This window comes from Hyperolius riggenbachi, chromosome 1 (assembly GCF_040937935.1).
Source record: "Hyperolius riggenbachi isolate aHypRig1 chromosome 1, aHypRig1.pri, whole genome shotgun sequence".
Taxonomy (NCBI): Eukaryota; Metazoa; Chordata; class Amphibia; order Anura; family Hyperoliidae; genus Hyperolius; species Hyperolius riggenbachi.
This window is the reverse complement of record NC_090646.1, coordinates 261,293,532-261,318,666: the sequence shown is the minus strand read 5'-3', so window position 1 is coordinate 261,318,666 and position 25,135 is coordinate 261,293,532. Positions and strand designations below refer to the sequence as shown.

At 41.5% G+C, this 25,135-nt stretch overlaps 1 protein-coding gene across 3 annotated transcripts in view; it reads left to right on the top strand.

Moving 5' to 3' along the window:
• ADAMTS3 (ADAM metallopeptidase with thrombospondin type 1 motif 3) overlaps positions 1-25,135 on the top strand; it is a 267,310-nt gene that overhangs the window by 224,703 nt on the left and 17,472 nt on the right. For all 3 annotated transcript variants that reach the window (XM_068233398.1, XM_068233397.1, XM_068233399.1), the window contains 5 exons: positions 14,382-14,545; positions 16,547-16,712; positions 18,873-19,005; positions 20,693-20,900; positions 24,592-24,709. In XM_068233398.1, coding sequence (XP_068089499.1) covers positions 14,382-14,545; positions 16,547-16,712; positions 18,873-19,005; positions 20,693-20,900; positions 24,592-24,709 — 789 coding nt within the window. The remainder of the gene's footprint in view (positions 1-14,381; positions 14,546-16,546; positions 16,713-18,872; positions 19,006-20,692; positions 20,901-24,591; positions 24,710-25,135) is intronic.

The following is a 25,135-nucleotide window of genomic DNA, read 5'->3' as shown; positions in this document are numbered from 1 at the left end:
GAGTCGCTCTCCATGTGGTGTTGGTGGTGGGAGTGACACACATGGATATCTTGCAGCGCTGGTCAACTTTTTATGAAATGCATGCTTAAAAGGACCTACTCGCCTACATTGACTACAGTGAAGCTTTTAAAAAAGCCAGAGAGATTTTGGACTTTTTAACTTGTCTTTTTTTTTACCAGGAAAGTGTTTGTATGATATTTGGCTGGACTGGTACTTTTAAAGATATTAGGCAGATTCATGTAACTGCCATGGTATCAGAAAGTTTTTAATATATATGTATGATAATTGTATATGGTAATATAACTATTCATTTCCATGCAATCTGGATCTTGGTGATCCGTGAATTCTTGAGCGCAGGGCTTAAAACAGCCTTCTGGCTGTAACTGCACATTTACATTATTGTCCGACCTAAAACGCTGCAGAACCGCGGCTGAAAACCCCCTCGATCACCCCAAACTCAAGGGGATACACGGCAGGCAAAATCCACGTCTTTCTTGGTCGTGGATTTTGCTGCTGCCTCTATGCGAGTCAATCAGCGCGTATCTCCGCCTCTCCCCCGCCCCGCTCAGTGAAGGAAGACTGAGAGGGGCGGGGAAGAGGCGGCGATCCACGCTGATTGACGCGCATAGAGGCAGAGCTGCGCTGCCTCTATGCGGAAGTTGCCTGCCGTGTACCCCCGTGAGTTTGGGGTGATCGAGGGGGTTTTCAGCCGCGGTTCTGCGGTGTTTTAGGTCGGACAATAATGTTAAAGAGAATCTGTATTGTTAAAATCACACAAAAGTAAACAAACCAGTGTGTTAGGGGACATCTCCTTTTACCCTCTGTCACAATTTCGCCGCTCCCCACCGCATTAAAAGTAGTCAAAAACAGTTTTAAAAAGTTTGTTTGTAAACAAACAAAATGGCCACCAAAATAGGAAGTAGGTTGATGTACAGTATGTCCACACATAGAAAATACATCCATACACAATCAGGCTGTATACAGCCTTTCTTTTGAATCTCAAGAGATCATTTGTCTGTTTCTTTCCCCCTCCATCTCACTGAAGAGTTACAAGCTGATTGTTTGTTTACTCTTGCAGACAGCTCTGCCGGGTTGTCTGTAGTTCTGCAGTATGTGACTCATCAGTATGTGAACAGAGGATTTATCCAGCTTGTAAAAGATAAGAGAGCAGAGAAAAGCCGGCTAATGTAAATAACACACACACACAGGGAAGTGTGCATAGAGGGGGCCTGCAGTGGGGGCATGCATAGCAGATCACACTGAAGAGTTGGCAGCCTTCCAGACACAGGATGACAAGTCAGACAGGGGAAAGTTAAGCTGATTTATTACAGAGATGGTGATAGTATAAAGTGCTGCAGTAAGCCAGAGCACATTATAATAGGTTTAGGAACCTGTAGGATGGTAGAAAACACAATGACATTTTTGTTACAGAGTCCCTTTAATGAGGTTTTTAAAATAAAAACTTCATTTTAGGGAGACTTCAGAGTCTCTTTAAGATGTTTTTAGGTGAAGAGGACTAATCTGTATTGGGTGGCATGTCAGCTTTTGGGATAGCACTCTGACCTTGCAGCTTTAGGATGTTAAAATAAAATCTGGGCAATGTTTGCATGAGTTTCCTCTAGGCTTTCTGGCTTCCTTCCTTCCACATTCCAAACACATACTGATAATTTAAGTAGTTCCTCCTAAAATTGATCTTAGACTATTGGGGTGGGATAAGACTATCAATATTTTACGGATTAGATTTTGAGCTTCTCTGAGAGACAGTTAGTAACATAGCTATAGACTCTATACAGTGCTGCAAAGGATTTTAGTGTTAAATAAATAAATAATATTCATAATCTGATAAAGTGGGGGCCAGTAAAGAAAGGTTACAAAAACTTCTGGAAGTAATTTTTTAAATCTTGTAACAATAAGTTACTATACATGATAATGCTCATAAATACTATACTCCATCATAAAGGTAACAAGAGTTATGATTATCATATATTTCTCTTATTAACCCTTATTTTGCAATAATGAATGCTTTTCTTATATATTTCATCTTTTGTATGTTGTAGATACCAGCTAAAATTTCTTTAATAGAGCTGTATGTGTTATAACAAAATTTCTGCAAGTGGCAGTAAAATTCCCATATGTTACTTGTTAAGTGTGCATTTATTTGTGTTATTCTGGAAATGTTAGTCTAAGGTCTTTATTGGTTCCTGGTATTGCTGCAGGGCGTACTGGCTATTTGTTTTTCAGAAAATACATCATTGCTCTACACAGAGCACATGTGATGAATTATACTGTTACTATGATTTAGAAAAAAAAAACATGTACATTGTATGCATACATTATAGTCATTTCAATGTTATCCTTAATACCATGGCATTAACATGGCTAATATCATGTTAGCACTTTTGGCATAGCTACCTGCACTGCTAATACTCGTGTTAGTTTTTGATGAAAGGCCTTTCCCAAGTACAAAAAAATAACTGATTAATGAATCAGCAATCTCCAAACACAGCACATCTGCTAACAGTAATTATTATCATATTATTAAAGGGTCAAATAGACCCACCTAGTGACATAAAATAAACCCGAACATTGTTTTTTTAAGTCAAGCCCTAGTACCCTTCTTTTAGTAGCAAGATACACAGTTAATGCCACATTTATATGATGACTGCATTACTCAAAGGTCTGTTTAAAATTGAGATCTACCTTTGTTGAGAAATGACCAATCCCAGTGGTGTATCTGTATACATTGCTATGAAGAATGCCACACCGTATTTCAAACTGTGTATCTTGATTGTGAATACACAGTCACCCTGCTTCTCCGCCATTTTGTTAGCTACCATTGTCTGTCAGGTTGGCAGTGTACATTGGACAGAAGGTCAATAACACAAAACATACCTGTGTCCCTAATAAGAAAAAGAAACATGGTTAACAAGCATTAACAGATTGTACTCATTTAACAATCTTCTTCAACTATTAATAGTTTGGCACATACGTAACTAGTGGAATGCCTAAGCAATAGCTTATTGGTTACATGACAAGTGGGACTTCTTTAAAGCTCAAAATACTCAAAACACAATAGAAGTTTGCATCTGGGTACAGAATAATCTTCCCATCTGGGTACTTTATACATCAACACAACATTTAACCAGTAATCAAATGTAAACTGGAAACAGAAGTTGACACTATGCTAATGGCAGGCAGAGTTGCAATCAAGCTCAAACCTCAAGTGTTTGTTCCATCAGGTACATAAATAAAGCAAACATAAGGGTGACAGATCGGCCTGACAGCTATTTCACGGGTCTCCCCACTTCATCAGAGGCCTATGAAGGCGGCCTTTCCAATCCTTTGCTGTTAGACATTGGTTATTAGTGCAGAATAACGTAACACGCTTATTCTGATACTTATTAGGACCCAGGGCATCTTTGCAGAATAGGGCTATGCTCATATCTCTGTGGAGAGAAAATTCCAGAGTTAAGGATATTTGGTGGAAGCACACATCCCAAGAGTTTAAAATGGGTGGACATTCCCACCAATAGTGCAAGGTGGATATGCCTGGAAGGAGGTGCATTGGAAACATTGAGCATTTGAGAGAGAGGGCCTTAATCCTAGCCAGCTTTATAAGGGTGAAATACCATTCATAAAATAGCTTATAGGCTTTTTCCTTCAGTATAATATTAACTGAGGCTTTGGCCATGTTGGCAAACATCTCATCCCAGTTCTCGGGAGACTCTTAATCTAGCAATACAGACCATTTATCTATATGGAGGATGGTACTTTGGAAAGAATCATACCACAACAAGAAGTATACACAAGAGATGAGACCTGAGGTATCTGTTCCTATAAGATATTGTTTTCACTCGGCGATATGTCCCAGCCAGGATGAGCCCTAAAGATATGTTTTTTTTTTAATTCTAGCCAGAAAGTATTTCACTGTAGAGCTTTTTTTTATAATTGGGTTTTTTTCTTTGGTGATTCTTGTAAGGGCCAAGAATACCTAGGTGAGAAGTAGGGAGAGACCAGGAGCCCAATGGTGCAGTATCGTTAGGTATAGGGAGGATAAACTTATATAAATATATACTCACAAAGGTGTGTTGCAGTTCCTACAACCACTGTATAGGCCTGCAGGGAATTAACTGTCCCTGCTCAGTACTTCAGGTCCTGCTGGATACTGGATGGTCGCTCTCCTGTAGTACGATAGACTTTCCAGAAAAGCTGCAAATCTATTACCTCCAAAGGAGGACTGACTGGAAATGGGTAGGATGGAGGCGCCCAATGTGTGTTCTATCCCCTATGCTATCAAGGCATTTTGTATTGACCTGAGGAATTTGTAAACACTTTAAAACATTAAAATAGAACACACAGGGGAGCCTCTAGGCATAGGCAGTACAGGCCATTGCCTGGAGTGCCATTGGTCCTGGGGGCGCCATGTTGCTGGATTAAGCCACGCCCCTTAGATGAAGCCACGCCCCCTGAATAAGCCCCATCCCCACAGATGTTCTATCCCTTGCTTCTAATGCATCTGCTTGGCGTAAATTGCAGGCAGCTGCTACTGTGTCTCTCTATGCCGTGTACATCCTCCCCCCCCCCCTTTGTGCTTCCTTCTGTCTCCTTGTGCCTCCTTCAGTCCCTTGTGCCATGTCTAACCCCCTGTTTGTCTTTCTGTCTCCGTTTATGCCTCCTGTCTCCCTTTTTGCCTCCTTCTGTCTCCATGTGCCTACTTCAGTCCCCTTGTGCCACCTCTGCCTCCTTCTTTCTCCTTGTGCCTCCTTATCTCCCCTTGTGCCTTTTTTGTCCCCTGTGCTACCTCTGCCCCCATTCCTCCTTCAGTCCCACTCTGCCTCCTTCTGTCTCCCTTTGTGCCTCATTCTGTTTCCATGTGCCTCTTCAGTCCCCATGTGCCACCTCTGTCCCCTGCGCCTTCATCTGTCCCCCTGTGCCTCTTTCTGTGCCCCTTTGTGCCTTCTTCTGTCTCCCTGTGGCTGTCTGTCCCCCTCTGCCTCCTTCTGTCTCACTGTGCCTCCTTACACCCCCCACTGCCTTCTTCTGTCACCCTTTTGTTGCTCCTTCTGTCCCCCTTTGTGCTTCCTTCTGTTCCCCTTTGTGCCTCCTACTGTCTCCCTGTGCCTCCTTCTGGCCCCTTTGTGCTTTTTTTCTGCCCCCCATTGTGCCTCCTCCTGTCCCCTGTGTGCCTCCTTCAGTCTCCCTGTGCCTCCTTATTTCCTCCTGTGCCATATTTTGTCTCCCATTGTGCCTCCTTCTGCCCCCCTTTGTGCCTCCTTCTGTCCCCCTGTGTGCCTCCTTCCCACCTCCTGTGTGCCTCCTTCAGTCCCCCTTTGTGCCTCCCACTGTCCTTTTTTTGTGGCTCCTTCTGGCCCTCAGGCCTCCTTCTGTCCCCTTGTACTGCCCACTGCCCGTCTGTGGACTGCCTTCTGTCCTCCTGTGCCTCTTTCTGTCCTCCTTTGTGTCTCTTTCTTACCCCACATTGTACCTCCTTGTGTCCCCCTGTTTTCCTCCTTCCGTCCTCATGTGCCTCCTTCTGTTCTCCTTTGTGTCTCATTTGGTCCCCCATTGTGCCTCCTTTTGTTGCCCATTGTGAGCCCCTGTGTAGCGCCTTCTTTTCCCTTGTTCCTCCTTCTATTCTTCTTTGTGACTTCTTCTGACCCTCATACCTCCTTCTGTCCCCCTGTGCCTCCCTATGTCACCCTGTCTGCCTTATTCAGTCCCCCTGTGCCTCCTTCTGTCTTACTTTGTGCCTCATGAAAGTGGGCCTATGTGTATTTTCTGGTGAAACACTACCGCATTGTATATTTTCTGGTGAAACGTTGCTCGCATTGTGTATATTTCTGGTGAAACACTGTCACAATAAGTGTAATTTCTGGTGAAACGCTGCCTCATTACGATTATTTTCTGATGAAACGCCTCCGCAATATGTATATTTTCTGGTGAAACGCTGACACATTATGATCATTTTTTGGTGAATCACTGCCACATTATGATTATTTGAATAGAAGGTGTGTGCCACGGGAAGGGGGGGGGGGGGGGGGGGGCGAAGGTGTTGTGTTGGGGGAGTTGAAGGCACCACAGGTTTTCTCGCCTGGAATGACAAAATGGCTAGAGGCGCCCCTGAGAACACACATTGGGCGCCTCAATCCTACCTATTACTTGTTCATAATAGGTTGTCTGCCATGCATTTTCAAGGAATATGCAGTCAGTGGATAGGTCAAAAACTGCAGTGGTTCTGTATGTGCCAGCTTACAAATAGTACATTTATTATGTCCATATTTCTTCTTTGTTTTCCCTAATTAACCATTCCATTGATACAATTTTACCCAGACAATGGACTGTATTAGCATTCATCCAATAAATGGCACACATTCACTCTATAGTGGCAGCAGACCCTGCAGTGGGCCAAAACCACTGTATAGGCCTGCAGGGAATTAACTGTCCCTGCTCAGTACTTCAGGTCCTGCTGGATACTGGATGGTCGCTCTCCTGTAGTACGATAGACTTTCCAGAAAAACTGCAAATCTATTACCTCCAAAGGAGGACTGACTGGAAATGGGTAGGATGGAGGCGCCCAATGTGTGTTCTATCCCCTATGCTATCAAGGCATTTTGTATTGACCTGAGGAATTTTTAAACACTTTAAAACATTAAAATAGAACACACAGGGGAGCCTCTAGGCATAGGCAGTACAGGCCATTGCCTGGAGTGCCATTGGTCCTGGGGGCGCCATGTTGCTGGATTAAGCCACGCCCCTTAGATGAAGCCACGCCCCCTGAATAAGCCCCATCCCCACAGATGTTCTATCCCTTGCTTCTAATGCATCTGCTTGGCGTAAATTGCAGGCAGCTGCTACTGTGTCTCTCTATGCCGTGTACATCCTCCCCCCCCCCTTTGTGCTTCCTTCTGTCTCCTTGTGCCTCCTTCAGTCCCTTGTGCCATGTCTAACCCCCTGTTTGTCTTTCTGTCTCCGTTTATGCCTCCTGTCTCCCTTTTTGCCTCCTTCTGTCTCCATGTGCCTACTTCAGTCCCCTTGTGCCACCTCTGCCTCCTTCTTTCTCCTTGTGCCTCCTTATCTCCCCTTGTGCCTTTTTTGTCCCCTGTGCTACCTCTGCCCCCATTCCTCCTTCAGTCCCACTCTGCCTCCTTCTGTCTCCCTTTGTGCCTCATTCTGTTTCCATGTGCCTCTTCAGTCCCCATGTGCCACCTATGTCCCCTGCACCTTCATCTGTCCCCCTGTGCCTCTTTCTGTGCCTTCTTCTGTCTCCCTGTGGCTGTCTGTCCCCCTCTGCCTCCTTCTGTCTCACTGTGCCTCCTTACACCCCCCACTGCCTTCTTCTGTCACCCTTTTGTTGCTCCTTCTGTCCCCCTTTGTGCTTCCTTCTGTTCCCCTTTGTGCCTCCTACTGTCTCCCTGTGCCTCCTTCTGGCCCCTTTGTGCTTTTTTTCTGCCCCCCATTGTGCCTCCTCCTGTCCCCTGTGTGCCTCCTTCAGTCTCCCTGTGCCTCCTTATTTCCTCCTGTGCCTTATTTTGTCTCCCATTGTGCCTCCTTCTGCCCCCCTTTGTGCCTCCTTCTGTCCCCCTGTGTGCCTCCTTCCCGCCTCCTGTGTGCCTCCTTCAGTCCCCCTTTGTGCCTCCCACTGTCCTTTTTTTGTAGCTCCTTCTGGCCCTCAGGCCTCCTTCTGTCCCCTTGTACTGCCCACTGCCCGTCTGTGGACTGCCTTCTGTCCTCCTGTGCCTCTTTCTGTCCTCCTTTGTGTCTCTTTCTTACCCCACATTGTACCTCCTGGTGTCCCCCTGTTTTCCTCCTTCCGTCCTCATGTGCCTCCTTCTGTTCTCCTTTGTGTCTCAATTGGTCCCCCATTGTGCCTCCTTTTGTTGCCCATTGTGAGCCCCTGTGTAGCGCCTTCTTTTCCCTTGTTCCTCCTTCTATTCTTCTTTGTGACTTCTTCTGACCCTCATACCTCCTTCTGTCCCCCTGTGCCTCCCTATGTCACCCTGTCTGCCTTATTCAGTCCCCCTGTGCCTCCTTCTGTCTTACTTTGTGCCTCATGAAAGTGGGCCTATGTGTATTTTCTGGTGAAACACTACCGCATTGTATATTTTCTGGTGAAACGTTGCTCGCATTGTGTATATTTCTGGTGAAACACTGTCACAATAAGTGTAATTTCTGGTGAAACGCTGCCTCATTACGATTATTTTCTGATGAAACGCCTCCGCAATATGTATATTTTCTGGTGAAACGCTGACACATTATGATCATTTTTTGGTGAATCACTGCCACATTATGATTATTTGAATAGAAGGTGTGTGCCACGGGAAGGGGGGGGGGGGGGGGGCGAAGGTGTTGTGTTGGGGGAGTTGAAGGCACCACAGGTTTTCTCGCCTGGAATGACAAAATGGCTAGAGGCGCCCCTGAGAACACACATTGGGCGCCTCAATCCTACCTATTACTTGTTCATAATAGGTTGTCTGCCATGCATTTTCAAGGAATATGCAGTCAGTGGATAGGTCAAAAACTGCAGTGGTTCTGTATGTGCCAGCTTACAAATAGTACATTTATTATGTCCATATTTCTTCTTTGTTTTCCCTAATTAACCATTCCATTGATACAATTTTACCCAGACAATGGACTGTATTAGCATTCATCCAATAAATGGCACACATTCACTCTATAGTGGCAGCAGACCCTGCAGTGGGCCAAAACCTATCCCTGGAGAAGTGCAGCTTATTCATGCAATATGGATGCAGTACAGCTCCAGGATAGCGTCAAACAAGTCTGGACCACTTTTGAAAAGTGACTTTTCCACCACCAATGACATGAAACAACCTAGCTTTTACAGGGCTCAAAAATATTTTTATTAAAAATGTTTCTGTTGTGAAAACAAAAACAACTAATTTTTCCCATTCTGATTAAAAACTTTTGCAGTTGATAACTTTCATAGCCATTTTAGAAACAATAAATAATAGATGTTATTATTGCTCAGTGCCAAATCCAGTAAAACTTCATGTACTCCTTTCATCAACAAACAAGTGGTCAGCTGTCTTGCATTTTATCTCCCCATAGCTATTTATCAAAATTAAATTGAAAAATAAATGCATTGGGATTATTGAAATCAGAGCACTGCATACTTTTTGTGGTGTTCTCAAAATACACGTAAGTACAGAATGTATAAACAGCGTCATGTCAGCATACAATAATGATTCAGGCCTATTGCCTGTGGCTAATGGGTCTTTTTACCTTTTAATGTTTCAAGAGTCTTTCAGCTGTAATGTTCCTAAGGCATCTGAGGACACACCACACTGTGCCAGCTTTGACTATAACTTTTTAACTGGAGAAATAGTAGCCAAAGTACAGCTTGTTAAACTGACCAGCTCTGATGCTGGTCTATTAAAGAAATGAAAGTATATTTTAAAATAGTAAGCTGCTGCCCTCTAGTGGGGAGTTAAAGACCTGCTATCATACCGATATAATCAAAAGCAAATAGAAAATTAAATTTAAAAACTGTTATAAGATTGACCACAATTATCAATGTTTCAAATAAATTTCTCTGTGATTACAGTATCCTAACAGATACTTATGTTCTTAGGAGGGTTGAAGGATCCCCACAAAAGATAAAATATTTAGAAACTGGTAAAAAAAGGCATGAAAAATGCCTACCATTGCAGAGATATTAATAAATACACATTAAAAACACACACAGGAGGGAATGCAGATAATATTCGGATAGAAAGGAAAATAATTACAAAGGGATTGAAATGAAAAAAGGGTAGATATTATTTTTTTTATTCTAAATAAAAAGAATGATACAAGACGACACATTTCATAGGTCTGAGCCCATTAAAACCCATGAAATGCATTGTTTTGTATTATTCTTTATTTAGGATAAAGTATGTATTATTGCATTATGCAGTATGTATTATTGCAGCAATTACAGCCTCAATTCTCCAAGATATTGATTCATACAAATTGTGAATTGTTTCCAAATGAATTTTAGCCGATTCTTCAGTTAAAACACCCTCCAGTTCTTTTAGAGATGATTGTGGCGTAAATCGACTTCTTACTCAAATCTCTAAAAACGACCATAAATGCACAATAATGGGGATTGTGGTGGCCAGATGAGATGCTCAACTTCATTAGAATGTTCCTTGTGCTATTCTTTAACAATTATAGTTGTATGGATTGGGGCATTATCATCTTGAAAGATGGCATTCCCCTCCGGAAACAGTTCTTGAACCAGAGGATGAACTTGGTCACCCAAAATTCCTAAAAAGTCTCAGCTCTTAATTCTCCCATGAAGGGAAATCATTGGCCCGGCGGATTTCCAAGAAATAGCACCCCAGATCATCACAGAAAACCTGCCATGTTTTACGGTTGGGAGAAGGTAGTCTGGATGAAATGCTTCTTTTGGCTGTCTCCAAACGTACACTCAGCCGGAGGTCGGAAATAAGTTAAACGATGATTCATCAGAGAAAATCACATTTTTCGACTGCTTGAGGGACCAATTCTGGTGGTTTCTACACCACTCTAAACGCTTTGAAACATTTGTCTTTGAGAGCAGAGGTTTGCTAATTGCAGTTCTTCTGTGGAATCCAGATTTGTGCCGCTTCCGACGAACAGTTTTTTGTGGAAACTGGGTTCTGTAGGTGTTCATTCAGCTCTGCAGTGATTTTAGGAGCCGTGGTCTTGTGAGCTTTTCTAACAATTCGATTTAGAGTCCGATGGCCTCTCTCAGACAACTTTGACTTTTGGCCACTGTGCTTTAACTTTTTAAAAAGCTGCGCTACCCAGTTATCACTAAACCACCTATTACTATATTAGATGCACAAATCACATAAAAAGCAATATGTATATCACATAAGAGTCCAATGAGTGCGCTGTGGTTCCTCCTGTGAATAATGACTGGTGAGCCTTTTGACCTCTAGGGTAGTGGGGATCACGTGTGGACACGCTTGTCACTCGCACCCGCACTGTGGAGTATATGAAAATAATTGGTCATACAGTATTACGCTATGTGGAGATGTTTTATATAGGTCTCTGGAAGAGCGCGCAGTGGAGTGCATAGCACCAGAAGGACACAACTGTGCTTTGCTGAGGACGTTTTTCCTTCTCTTTCAAAGGCAGTCATTTCTTTTGAGACAGTACCTCTTGAAATGACGAGCATTCGGGCAGTTTCTGTTACAGTAGCGCCTGCCATATGAGCACCAACAATTTGGCCTCTTTGAAAGTCTGAGAAATCTGTTATTTTTATAAATTATAACCAAGTTTGGTTTAAATATCTGTAAAAAAACAATTATTTCAGTTAAACATATCAAATAACAAAAATAATAAACAAAAAAAATTAACATATGTCAAGTTTTGATTGCTTAAAACATGTTCAAAGATTATGATGCCAAAATGTTAGGTGTTTCCATTATTTTGTCCAACCACTGTAATTAGATCAGTAATAAATGTCAGACATATAATGGGGTAAGAGAGGGAAATTGTGCATAGACCTGTTTACTCCCAGTTGCGGTTTTGCTGACGTGTGCTGGCTTTTGTTGGGATTGTGAAATTTTAAATTTGTGTGGCATATGATATTTTTGTTTTTGTTTTTTTATTCACTTCAGCCCGCAGGTGTTTCCACCTTCAGGATGGTAGCAATTTTCCCCTGTCAGCGTTCCTCCCATTCATTCGCCAATAACTTTATCACTACTCATCAAAAGTAAATGATCTATAGCTTGGTTTTTTTTTTGCCACAAATTAAAGGGACTCCGAGCTCACCCAAAAAAAGAAAGTTGTACTCACCAGGGGCTTTCTCCAGCCCAGTGCTGGTCGGGAGGTCCCACGCCGGCGTCCTGGCTCCTCTCCTTCTCCCCGCTCCGGAATGGCTGACAGGCCGCAGCCCGGGCGACACTCGGCAGAGTGTCGGGCTGCAGCTTCCGCGTATGACGCGGCTGACATCACACGCCGGCCGCCTCGCGTCATCACGGCGGCCGGCGTGAAAGTACTGCGCATGCGCGATTAAAGCGCGCATGCGCAGTACTTTCACGCCAGCCGCCGTGATGACGCGAGGCGGCCGGCGTGTGACGTAATCCGCATCATACGCGGAAGGAGCAGCCCGACACTCGGGCGAGTGTCGCCCGGGCTGCGGCCAGTCAGCCATTCCGGAGCGGGGAGAAGGAGAGGAGCCAGGATGCCAGCGTGGGACCTCCCGACCAGCACTGGGCTGGAAAAAGCCCCTGGTGAGTACAACTTTCTTTTTTTGGGTGAGCTCGGAGTCACTTTAAGCTTTTTGTGAGCCATGTTTGTTTTCAGTAATTACTTTATTTTCTATGTATTTTATAGGCAATTACACAAAAAAAAAAAGAAAAAATACACTATTTCTCCAATTCCATCCCTTATAGTTTTAAAATAAGCAATGCTACTATAAATAAAACCCACCCATATTATTTGCCCATTAGTCCCGGCTATCACAAGATTTAAATTATGATCCTAGTACAATGTATGGCATCAATATATTATGTGGAAATAAAGGTGTATTTCTTCTGTGTTTTTTTTTTTTTGTGTGTGTGTGTCCCATCAATTGTAAGCCCTTGTGTACTAAAATAACAATAATATACCCTCATGAAATACATATTAAAAAAACTAAGTCCCTAAGGCATCTATTTATGGATTTTTTTAAATTTGTGTTTTGTTTTGTTTATTTGCTTGGTAACTGGGGTGGGTGGGGAGGGGCTTTGGAAGTGATTTATCATATTATTTTTTTAATTAAAAAAAAAAATCTGTGATGTGTAATTCAACGTTCAGAAACACTCCCTGATTTACCAGGATGTGTTTAGTTTGATACCAGGAACCATGATTTACCAGGATGTGTTTAGTTCTTTTTAGTTCGATTCACGTTCATTCCTGATTGGGGTCATGTCCATTCATTACAGACACTGCGATTGGTTTGTGGAAGCCTTGCTTCCCTTCCCCAATTGTCGAAACGGAAAACAGCTGGGGTGCGAAGGGCCGTGGCCTTGCGCATGAATGCACACCACCGCTTGCAAACTGGATGAGAATACTCGTCCATTTTGCCTTTAGTGGTGCCTATCTGGACGAGAATACTCGTCCAGATAGGCTTAAGTGGTTAAATAACAGACATGCTTTATTTATCCTATGTGGGAGTGGGAGGAGAGCAAACATTTTAAACATCAGTAAACTGCCCGTCTATAGATGAAGTTGCTATGAGTAATGCAATGTGCTTGTTTTTTCCAAAAATGGTTTACTAGTAGTGTAAATGATCAGAACATTGCATTGCAAAATCTAGAAATAATGTCAGCTGTATTTGAATAAGAAAGGTACAGCTAAAATCATTACTTGTTTCAAAAGTTTTCCAAAATACAGTACTTGTTCCACACATTTTCAATTTTTGTAACTATACTGTAGTAGATTTTATACTATATTGTGTGGTAAAGGCAGCTAACAGGGCAGTAGTAAAAAGTAATGATGAATTAAAACACACAATACACACACAGTGGTGTAGCTAAGAAGCTGTGGGCCCCAGTGCAAGTTTTACATTTGCCCCCCCCCCAGCACTCTATACAAAACAATTGATACAGCGCACCTATCTCTGCCCCCCCCCCCCCCCCCTATTGCTACGCCACATGCACAAACAGAGACACACATTAACACCATCCACACATACACACACAACACATTAACACACACAGAGACACAGTCATGCCACACACAAACATCACATTAAAGTTATTAGTAAAATGTATCAAAGAGTATTTAAGTGCAGAAAAACAGGAGATGAAATTCAGAAATCCTTAATTTTCTATGGTAGATATTTGAATGTGAAGAAGGAGTATTTACATAATAAGGATATCAGAATCCTAGCTTCTTGACCATAGCCCATAACAGATAAACCCTGTCATTACTTCCTATTCCTATTAAAACAGCACTATACAGGTAGCATGCTTTAGTATAGTTTGCTGAAACTTATAATTATTCTGAAGTAGCTGATATTTTCTTCAAGAAAAGGGTTTTACCATAACATGTCTTTCAACAGTAACACTTTAGCAGACTGGTATTTTTAATTTAAGTTTTATGGAATCGTACAATCTTCAATTCTCTACACGACAGTTTAAGTTTATAAACTGTACTAGAATTTGAGATGAGTTCACCCAGCCAGAGTTTGAGCTATGAAGTGTTACTGATTGCAAAACCCATTAATGCTTAACTCATGATATGCGGCTGGATAAAACAAATGTCATCTGTGTGGAATGAATGAAAAATAGTCCACAAAATTGTAACACTACAATTCTTCTTCAGCTACTACAGGGCTTGTGTGTTGCATAACGTATAATGTGCAGTGAGTAGGATGTTATATTAATTATATCTTCCTTTTTAAGCAATTAAAAACCAGGCTACGGGACATTACATTTTGAATGGAAAAGGTGAAGAAGCAAAATCTCGATCTTTTATTGACCTTGGTATAGAATGGGAATACATACTTGAAGATGATATTGAAACTATACACACGGATGGGCCATTGCATAATGCCATTGTAGTTTTGGTAAGTAACTGCCATTTTGGGTATTCTAAGTATATACACATGAATAGACTACGGGTCAAGTAACTATGTACTATTATATACAGTATTTACTAGTAAAAAGGCCCACCCGTTAAAAAACGGGCACTAGGCCACAGTTGCTACCCCACCGCAATGCGCGCTCATAAACTTCCCACTCGCCTGTCCTCCACCCCTGTCCGAAGTATACTAACATCTCTTTAAAGAGAACCTGTACTGAGTAAAAATATTTAAAATAAACACATGAGGTAACGTCAAATGAACATTACATAATTACCTTGCCATCAGTTCCTCTCAGAAGCTCACCATTTTCTTCTGACAATAATCCCTTCCAGTTCTGACAATATTTTGTCAGATCTGAAATATATCAGTTGCTGTCAGTAAAATATCAGTTGCTGTCAGTTAATAGCTGAGAGGAAAACTGATGTACCAGGTAATGTCCATGTTTCCCTATGGCTCAAGTGGACGATGTTACAGTTTAACTGTGTGCTGACCAGAAAGCTGTTAAGGGTAATGGCCATTTTCAAAATGGAGGATGGAAAATTCCCTTGATCACAGTGAACAAACAGGACACAGGACAGGAGAAAGACACTGAGGAGTAGACTACATGGAAGGTAAGTATGACTTGTGTATGCTTATTTTGACTTTTAATTTTCAGTTCAGGTTTTCTTTAAGATGTGACATGCCAGATCTTTAGGTGACATTAGGGGAGCTCCCGCACATGTTTTAGATCCTTGGTCTTTATCGGCTGTCCTGACCAAGTTTAATCCAGCATGTATACATAGCCTTAGAAAGGATCAGATATTAAAAAGTGCATGGTATGAGCGCACTAAAGCAGTTAAGAAAATTATTGTGATGAGCAGGCCTGACATCAGAATATTATGTGCAAGCCAATGATAAATACCTGATATTCTTACACCGACCCAAACAATTATGGCATCACTATGTATAGAAAAACAGTTATCTACTAGCAGTGCACAGAATACATTAAAACATCTAAAAGATATAATAAGTCGCTGTTTATATTAATTTTGCATTTAGGCCTATTTCACAGTGCGATGTTAAAGTCGCACGTTAGAAAATGTTTCAACGCAGACTAACGCACAGCAATACTAAGTCTGTGTGACATTCACAGTGCACACATTGCTTTTGTGTGTAACGTGTAGCATTATTAGAAAGTGCTGCATGCTGTGCGTTTAGCAATGAATCTGCTGTGTTATTTGTGTTGCACATGCTCAGTAATTTTTTTTTTTTTAAATGTAATGCATGCACCGCTTTAGTTACATCGCTATGCGATAAAAACTGCGCACCAAGAGAGGCATAATAAAGAAAGCACAATAATGTCCAAGTTAAACTCTATATGCGTTGCGTTCGGGCCGCGTTGTGTGACCTTAACGTCACACTGAAACGCAACATCCTACTGTGAAAGAGGCCATACTGTTAAGAAGTTGTGAAAAGATAATTGATTTTGCTTTGGAACATTTATATGCCTAAGTTAACCAAGGGAACTTTTGGGCATTGATTAGATTTTCTGCAACCTTTTGCTTTGTAATACTAACGCCAAACTGTATTTACATTAACACAGCTGTCAGTGAGGGAAAAAAGTTAATTATTTTAGTTAACACATTCTACTTTTGTTTTTGTTGTATATATACTGTATACAACTCGAGCAGAAAAAAATACATTCAGAAAAATAAACCTATGCAAAATTAAATTGCCATCTGGTAGCATTCTTTAGATTTATTTTGTCTAATCTTTTACTGATTGCCTTCTTTGTCTGAAAAATACATTTAAAAGGAAAGATCTAATGAACTCTTTCTTGGAGCTTGTTAGCAGCCAGCGCTAGAAAAATATTCCTGGAAAAATGCTTGTTTGGCTTACCGGTTCACTGAAAGGCAGAGGCGTCTTGTGTTTTTCTTGATTTCCATGTACTGTAAGAATGCAGATTTTTTAACGTTACACTTTCTCTTTGTTGTACTTTGGAAGGTGATACCCCAGGAGAATGACACTAAGTCCAGTTTAACTTACAAATACATCATTCATGAAGACTCTTTGCCATCTATAAATAATAACAATGTGCTGCAAGAAGAACTGGATACATACGAGTGGGCTTTAAAGAGTTGGTCTCCATGCTCAAAACCTTGTGGTGGAGGTGAATATTTATGATTTATACTGTCAACTGTAATTCTCTGAGATAGAAATCAAGATTTAATGTCGCATGGGAATATATGCCATAAAAGTGTAAAGCCTACAGTATAACAAGCCCAAAAACATACAGATAAGTTAACTGGCTTAGCTCTAAATTGGCCAAAGACAACAGACACATGGCTTTTGTAGGGATTCGATTGTGAGTTCCTCTGAAGAACAGTTGGTGACATGAATATGCACTCTGTGAAGGAATGCAAAAAACGTCGGCACTATATACAGTACATACTAAATAATAATGATAATAGAGGTGTTAAGCAGATACAAGTTGTTGCTAGTGCATAGTTATTAGTATTTGCATAGAATAACATTAGCAGCAACTGCTTAGTAACATTTTAAGGCAAAAACTTAGGTGTGCCAATCAAGTACTGTCATTTTATATTGTAGTAAACAACTTGTTGATAGAGACAACATTTGGATATTAGCTTTAGTTCAACACATTTAATATCCTGTTTTTTTTATAAATTTGGTACGTGTTGGATGTATTCTAAAAAAGGGAAAATGAGACTGGTGAAGAGAGAGCCCTAATGCGAACCTTCCTCACTGCCTATCACTGGATTTTTTGGCCCCCACCCTGTCCATTCTGCCTGCAGAACCTCATCCTGTTTTATCTTTATAATTTTACTTGTGTGCAGTCCATGCCCCCCCCCCCCCCACACACACACACACTGCCTGTCTTTGTCAAATGTATTTATTTATTTTGAACATATATAGCACTGACATCTTAGACAGTGCTTTATGGAGTATATATAGGGCTCGATTCACAAAGCAGTGATAACCCAGTTAAAGAATTTAGGCATGATAACCATTTATCATGCCTAAACTCAGTTTAGGCATGGTAAGTTTAGGCATGATAAGTCTAGGCGTGATAAGTTTAGGCGTGATAAGTTTAGATAAGTTTAGATCACAAAGTCCCGCCCGCAAAGCAGCACTATTAAACTCTATGCGACGTTTTGCGCACCAGACTTTGCTAGCGCACTGCGGTGCCAACCCAGTTGGTGCTATAGTTATCACGCCTAAACTTATTATGCCTAAACTTATCACGCCTAAACTTATCACGCCTAAACTTATCATGCCTAAACTTATGCCTAAACTTGTCATGCCTAAACTTATCATGCCTACACTGAGTTTAGGCGTGATAAGGGGCATTTCACCAGTGTGCTAACAGTTTGCACCGCTTTGTGAATCAGGTCTATAGTCTTGTCACTGACTGTCCTGCTGATAGGTGTCACAATCTTGTGCTTACCATAGTCTAAACATTTTTGGGAAGCCAATTAACTTATCTGTATGTTTTTGGGAGGTTCTCCATTATTTATGTCACCATCTGTATTTCTTAGCTATTCTGCGATAAAGTCTACCTCAATATAGTATAAATGGATCAGCAGATACATTATTCATGCATTCCTTGCAGAATAAATTCTCTTAGGAGAAGTGATTATTTAAAGAGAGACACATACATGGGGAGAAGCAAGTGGCCTGGTTGGGAAAGAAATGTGTGGAAGAACAGAGGAGAGCAACACAGGAAATGACAGGAAACATGGGTAGGAAAAGGTAAAGATCATGGATAGGTAAAGGTGAAGTGGCATGGCTAGGAAAAGGTAAAGTGGCATGGATGAGGAGATAAAAATAGCATAGGAGAGCAGAGGTGAGCAGCATAGATGATAAGAGGAGAACAGCATTGACAGGAAGTGCTGAGTGACATGGTTAGGAAGTGTTGAACAAGTGTCATGGATAAATGGCAGTTAACAGCATGTAGAGATGGAGAGAACATTATTGATGGTGAAGGAAAGAGTAGGTCAGCATGGAAGACCATGAATTTGCAGAAGAGGAGGTCATGAATTGTAGAAGATAGTGCTTGTGGAATGAATTTATATAATTATGAGTGTTATAAGTCAGAAGTGTGTGTATTTTCGGTGTGTAGATACACTCTGAGTGTGTAATTCAGAGTCAGAGTTTAAAGTAATAAGGTGTTGATTGATATCTCATTTTAAATCATGTTTGACAGCTAATTCAATTTAAACCATACAATAAGGCTCCTTGCAGTTTGATATGTTTCACAAATGACTATTTGCATTTATCAAAAAACTTTTTGGTTATGTCCTGAAAGGTTTTCAGTTTACAAAATATGGCTGCAGAAGAAAAAGTGACAGCAAAATGGTGCATAGAAGCTTCTGTGAGGCCAACAGAAAGCCTAAACCGATACGTCGAATGTGCAATCTACAGGAGTGCACACAGCCAGTGTAAGTTGCCAAAAGTGAATGCTTATTCCTATGAACAAAGGATGTGGCAGCATTAATATACTATTTCAGGATCAATTTATTTAAGGTTAAACAGCATACAATCAAAAGATTTGTGTGGTAATTTAGGTGCCAGGATTGCCATCATTTTGAATATCGTTAACAATATTCGAATAATGGCTCAGCATCTGTAGTTTGTGTAACCTCCCCCTGCTCTTCCCCCTAACGCTATGGGCCCAATCAAATTCACCTTTTCTCCAAAGGTTTTTCCCAGGAGATATTTTATCATCTTTTGTTTAAAATAACTTTTCAGCTCTCTACAATTGAAAATGTACTAAAAAGTAAGTGAAAAAGTACTATCAAAATTATTCTATGTATTTTCTTGCTTGCTGGTAAAATAAAGGGCATTTTATTGATAATGTGTAAAAAAGTATAACCTAGGATAAAAATTTGGAGAAATAGTGGAATAAATAAGGGCCTCTAACCTTAGCCTCTAACCCTATCTCCTAACAATAACTCTATTATGACTAAGCCTATCACTAACTTATAGCCCTATCCCCAACACTGACCCTTATATACAAAAGCCTAACACTAATCGCTATCTGCGCCAAGGCCAATCCAGATTTTGTCTATCAAAAGGCCAAACCCCAGTGCCCATTTATTTCATTTTTTCCAATATCCAGAATTTGGCAATATAATAGCCGAAACCCTGCAACAATTGTACCCCCCACAACTAATGCTGCACCAATATCCAGAGTTTATAGCAAGGAAATGAACAGCGATACTTAAAAACAGATGAGTGCCTACCTGCAAAAGAGTGCAAGCCCCACTTATGGGATAAAATACACACTGAGCATACACATGACCTGTCTACCACTGGAGGATGTTGGTTTCCTGTAACAGCTTGCATGCAACTTGTTAAGTACTCGTCCCTCCCACTGCGAAGAAGTCAATCCTCCATGGGAGGGGACCTAACACTAACTAAATCCTACTTATGCATATGCATAGCCTGGGCGCACTACCAAGTAAAATTGAAAATTGAAAATTGCGCAAAAAGTGGGATCAGCGCATCACCAGGCCGCCTCCAAATGGCCTCCGATCAGAGATGCGCTGAACCCCCCCAGAGACTGCAAACGCACCTTGAACCCAAACAGAGGCTCTGCATATACATCAAAAGCAAAAATAATAATTGCTTTGGGGTAAACAACAGCAAATAGTGAATTATTTCTCTGAAATCTGGTGACTGTAGATATCCAAACATGTGGTTTGTCTCCACATATCACTGTGACTGCTATCTACTGTTTATAGATACATTAATGCCTTTTACTATGTAAAACATACTGTAGCATTTCCAATAAATGGTAAACTTACTAAAAGCAGTAACAGGCAATGTAACTTTACAGGTGTGGTAATGTGGATTGATGACTCAATGCATTATGTACCTCAAGTTTGTTTCTTACTTTGCTCAGCGCCAAAGAATATGTTTGTGCTTTATAAATTAATAATAATAATAATAATAATAATGTAAAGCATTCATGGGATTTGAACTATTGCTCAGTCATGTATCTCTTTGTAAAGTTTTTTCTGATGACATGACATTTTCAGGGCAGAAGTTTAAAATGAACTTATTGAAGAACACATGCTGCATATTTGTGTTAAAGCAATGATGGTTTTGCTGTTTTTGTTATAGGTGGATAGCAGATGACTGGGAACACTGCACAAAGAGCTGCGGAAGTTCTGGCTATCAAATCCGAGTGGTACGCTGCATTCAGCCTCTCCATGATGGTACAAATCGCTCAGTTCACAGCAAGTATTGTAGTGGAGAGAGACCCGATAACAGAAGAGCATGCAGCCGAGTTCCCTGTCCAGCACAATGGAAAACTGGTGCCTGGTCTGAGGTCAGTTTTATGTGTTTACGAATGCTAAATTAATGCAATGATGTAAATGCCACATACAGTAAATAGCTGTGAAGAAGGCATACCATATTTTCAGAAAAAAACTCTGCACTTAGGATGGTATTTAACAGGAGTACTGGAGAGGTAACAATAAAATAGTGAGTGACTAAAAACAAAAACCCACAGTAGGGATTCCACTAATTTCCATATTCCATATTATTACAAAGTGTGGCATGGCCTCTGTCTACCCCCAGCTAGATGTCTTCTCCATGCCATATGGATTTAGAAAAGTTAGAGCCCTATAACACATGGAAGGTGTAGGTTGGCACACACTTGCTCCAGCAGCCTGCATCCCAATTACTACCAGAACATATCCTAGTGGGAGTGATGGCATGGTAGCTTCATGCCTGTTTCTGGAGGACACTATGAATGTTTGACACATCCATATGATAGCATTTTGAAATTGAGTAATCTTAAAATAAAGCACATTAGGAATTCTTCTATCCTTGAAGGAAACCACAACAAATAGCCAAAATTGATGCCAGTAGCAACACAGTTCTGCTGGCAACAGTAAAGAGGCAACGCAAAAATGAGGTTCTGCCTAGGGCAATCCTGCAAAAATACAAGAAAAGACACAGGCCTGCCTAAATAATAAGAGCCCTTAAGCCAGTGGAGGAACAGCTTTTTAAATCTGATCTGATTGGAAATGGGGGTGGGGGGGATTGCTGATTGCAAATTTAAGCCCTTCCCAAGAATGAGGATGACTTACTTGCAATAACTTGCAAACCCCTGGAGCAGAGCAGTAGAAGTAGGCAGCAGGCGGCTGTAGCTGCCAGTGTTGCATTCTCTTATTAATAACGAGGCACTACTCATATGGCCTGGCTTGCTTTAGAACATATTTGCAATTATTGGTAAAGCTGTCTATCATCAATCTTCTTTTATAATATTTACATTTTGGGCAAGAACACTAAAGACCAAACACCATCAAATTGTGGAAGAAGTATAGGTTTGTTTCAAAATACGACTGTCTAAAAAGTGTGTTACAGAATAGACTAAATATTTCATATCACTAAATGTACTATACAGGAGCTCACAATCTAATCCTTACGGAGCTTACCTACAGCAGCAGGTATAGGGGAGAGAGAAAGAGAGCAGCGTGCTCTGTTCAGCCTTCAGACCTGTCTTCTTAGTGGCTCTCCTCCAGATAATGGCAGCCAGACAGAGCCAGGTATGAAGACGTGAAGCCAGTGTGTGACATCTGTTCTGGACTGAGGATACATAACCTTTGCACTGCAGCCAGTATTAGGATGCCGCCCTGTCTAACCTCACAGTGTGTGTGACATAATACAGAATCCTGGCAGCCAGGCACGGCTGCATGTCACATACACACTGCTTGCTGCAAACACAATAATGCCCTGAAAATCTCCTCCATAGTAATGCTGCACAATTTTTATTTCACAAACCGTCCTCAGAGGAGCTCACAATCTAATCCTACCATAGTAATAGTCTAATGTCCTACCTTATTATTATGTATTTATATAGCACTGACATCTTCTGCAGAGCTTTACAGAGTGAGAGTACATAGTCTTGTCACCGACATATTCACCCAGAAGTCCCTTACAAAGCCCACTAATAACTCCGCCCCCTGTCTGTCCAAAATAATGGGTGTCTAGATTTTTTGACCATCTTGTCCAGGAAAAATAAGAAATTGGGTTGGCAACCCTGGTTCCAGGGCTGGGACCCCTTAAATCTCTATGACAAGGGCTTGCCAAACAGTGCTTGGGGCCATAATCCCATCCTTGAATGAGTACAGGACAGCTCATGCCTAGAGCCTTGGAAAAAGCTGAGCCCGAGCAACTCTATGCTACCATGCAGGCACGAGGTGTCCTGTGCCTGCACAGTGTGGCTGCGCTCATTAACGGATGGGAGTGCATCTACAAACTTTCAGGGGCGCCCAGCGTCCAGTTGTGGTCAGGAGGAGGAGGTGGGAAGCATCTGGCGGATCCAGAGTCTTTTCGCAATCTGTATTATATCTGCCCGCCTCTGGACTAACTGGTATATATTTTTTTTTTGTGTGGGGAGTCCTCTCCAGGTTAGAGGTCCATCACGCCTCAGCTGTCAGATCCAATGAAGAAAAAATTCCCGGCAGGACTCGACCCTTTAAAGTGCATATCAGTATTTATTGCATTATAATAGCAGCTGTACACCAGCAATGCAACAGCATGACGTTTCGGGCAAGAGCCCTTTATCAAATGCTGAAGTTCACATCCTTTTCACAAGCTTATATTACCATTCAAAATGGCACACTCCCCTCTTGGGGGTGGGCACAATCCTTAAAGTTACACCCTTATCTACAAACATATATAACCATTCAAAATAACACACTCCCCCCTTGGGGGTGGGCACAATCCTTAAAGTTCCAAGTCCCTAATTTGGGTAACAAGAAGAAAGAGCAGCAGCCCTATTGGATAAAACTACAAAAAACATCTGAGGCTAAAATCCTCATTCAACCCCCCTGGTGTCTGAGTCCCCAGCCTGTCCATCCAGCAAGCCTCCCTTCTTAAAAGGGCATTCCTATGATCCATCCCTTCACGGTTCTGTACCACCTCCAGCACCTGCCATCTTAACTGCGTCACATATCTGTAAGACTCCACCGAGATTCGTGTATAGACGTGGTAAATCAATAAAGGACCATCTAGTGCGGGCAGATATAGGACGCACTGGTGGTAAAAAACAAAGATTTTTAGGGGGAGTGTGCCATTTTGAATGGTAATATAAGCTTGTGAAAAGGATGTGAACTTCAGCATTTGATAAAGGGCTCTTGCCCGAAACGTCATGCTGTTGCATTGCTGGTGTACAGCTGCTATTATAATGCAATAAATACTGATATGCACTTTAAAGGGTCGAGTCCTGCCGGGAATTTTTTCCTCATTGGATCCAGAGTCTTCCCTCTTCCGAGATAAGTATCCACCTTTCATTCTGTAGAAAGTTACAGGTTTACTTTAAAGAGAACCCGAGGTGGTTCTTGGGGGGGGGGGCAGATGGGATACAGAGGCATGTTCTCTGCCTCTTGGCATGCCTTTGTGTCCCCCCTCCGCCGCTCTCTGCCCCCTCACCACTGCACTATAACCCTCCCTGTTAAAAACGCTCACCAGGGGCATTCCTGCAGACTTTCCAGAGCTGCCATTGGGCAGTTCTCTCTCCCTGTCCACACCCCCTGCCGCTTCCCTGCCTTCCTGCATGCTGGATGAGAGACAGACACACAGTCTCTCCATTAAGCGTCGTGACTCAGAGGTCACAAAAGTGAAAGTGGGCCATTGCGGCCCACAAGAGCGGTGGGGAGCGGCAGTTTTTGTGGCTATCTGATCCGCTTAGCCCCTGGATCAGGGAGCCTACTTTTATTTAATTTTATGAGCTCACCTCGGGCTCTCTTTAAAAATGCATTGCTCTTTTGCATTGTTTGATTTGTATTTCTTGGCAAGCATGCTTCTATCATATTTGCAGAATACTGTAATCAGGATAACTTGTAAACAAATATATAATGTAGAAGCAGATGGATTGTAAAAAGGTAGACTGTTAATTCATCAAGGATCAATGTGAAAGAGATCAATGTATTTCTGAGCTTAGCAGATATAAGGTTCCTGATTCATTTTGGCTGTTGATATCAGATCTGTATTTTATCCTCCTAATGCAGTGCTCTGTGACCTGTGGTGAGGGTATTGAAGTGAGACAAGTCCTGTGTCGCTCGGGTGATCAGTGTGATGGAGAGAAACCAGAATCTGTAAGGGAATGTAAGCTCGCACCTTGTAATGGTACGTACTGCTTTCCACTTTTCATCATGCAATTTACCAGAACTAAATTCATAAAGCTGGCAAGCAGAATCAGAAAGCCTGAAAGCACTAGAGCTCCAATAAAGTGATTTCTTTTCATTCTAAAAAGCACAGATTACCTTATTTTCCCTTTGTGTTTAAAAAAGGTGTGTGTGTTATTAGGGTAAAGTATATTAATTTATCTTCACCAAAATTATAGGAGTTTGCCTTCTGAAAACCCCAGACAAATCTCCTTGGTTTTAGATATGTAAGAGGAATGATTACATTCATGCTAGGTATCATCTTCTCTATATATCTTCTGCCCTGGGTCCTTATTCAGTTAACTTTTCTCTTGAGTTTTCTCCGAGGAGGTCATATTTCATCTTATCTACAAAATAGCTTTTCATCTCCTGGAAATTGAAAAAGTAC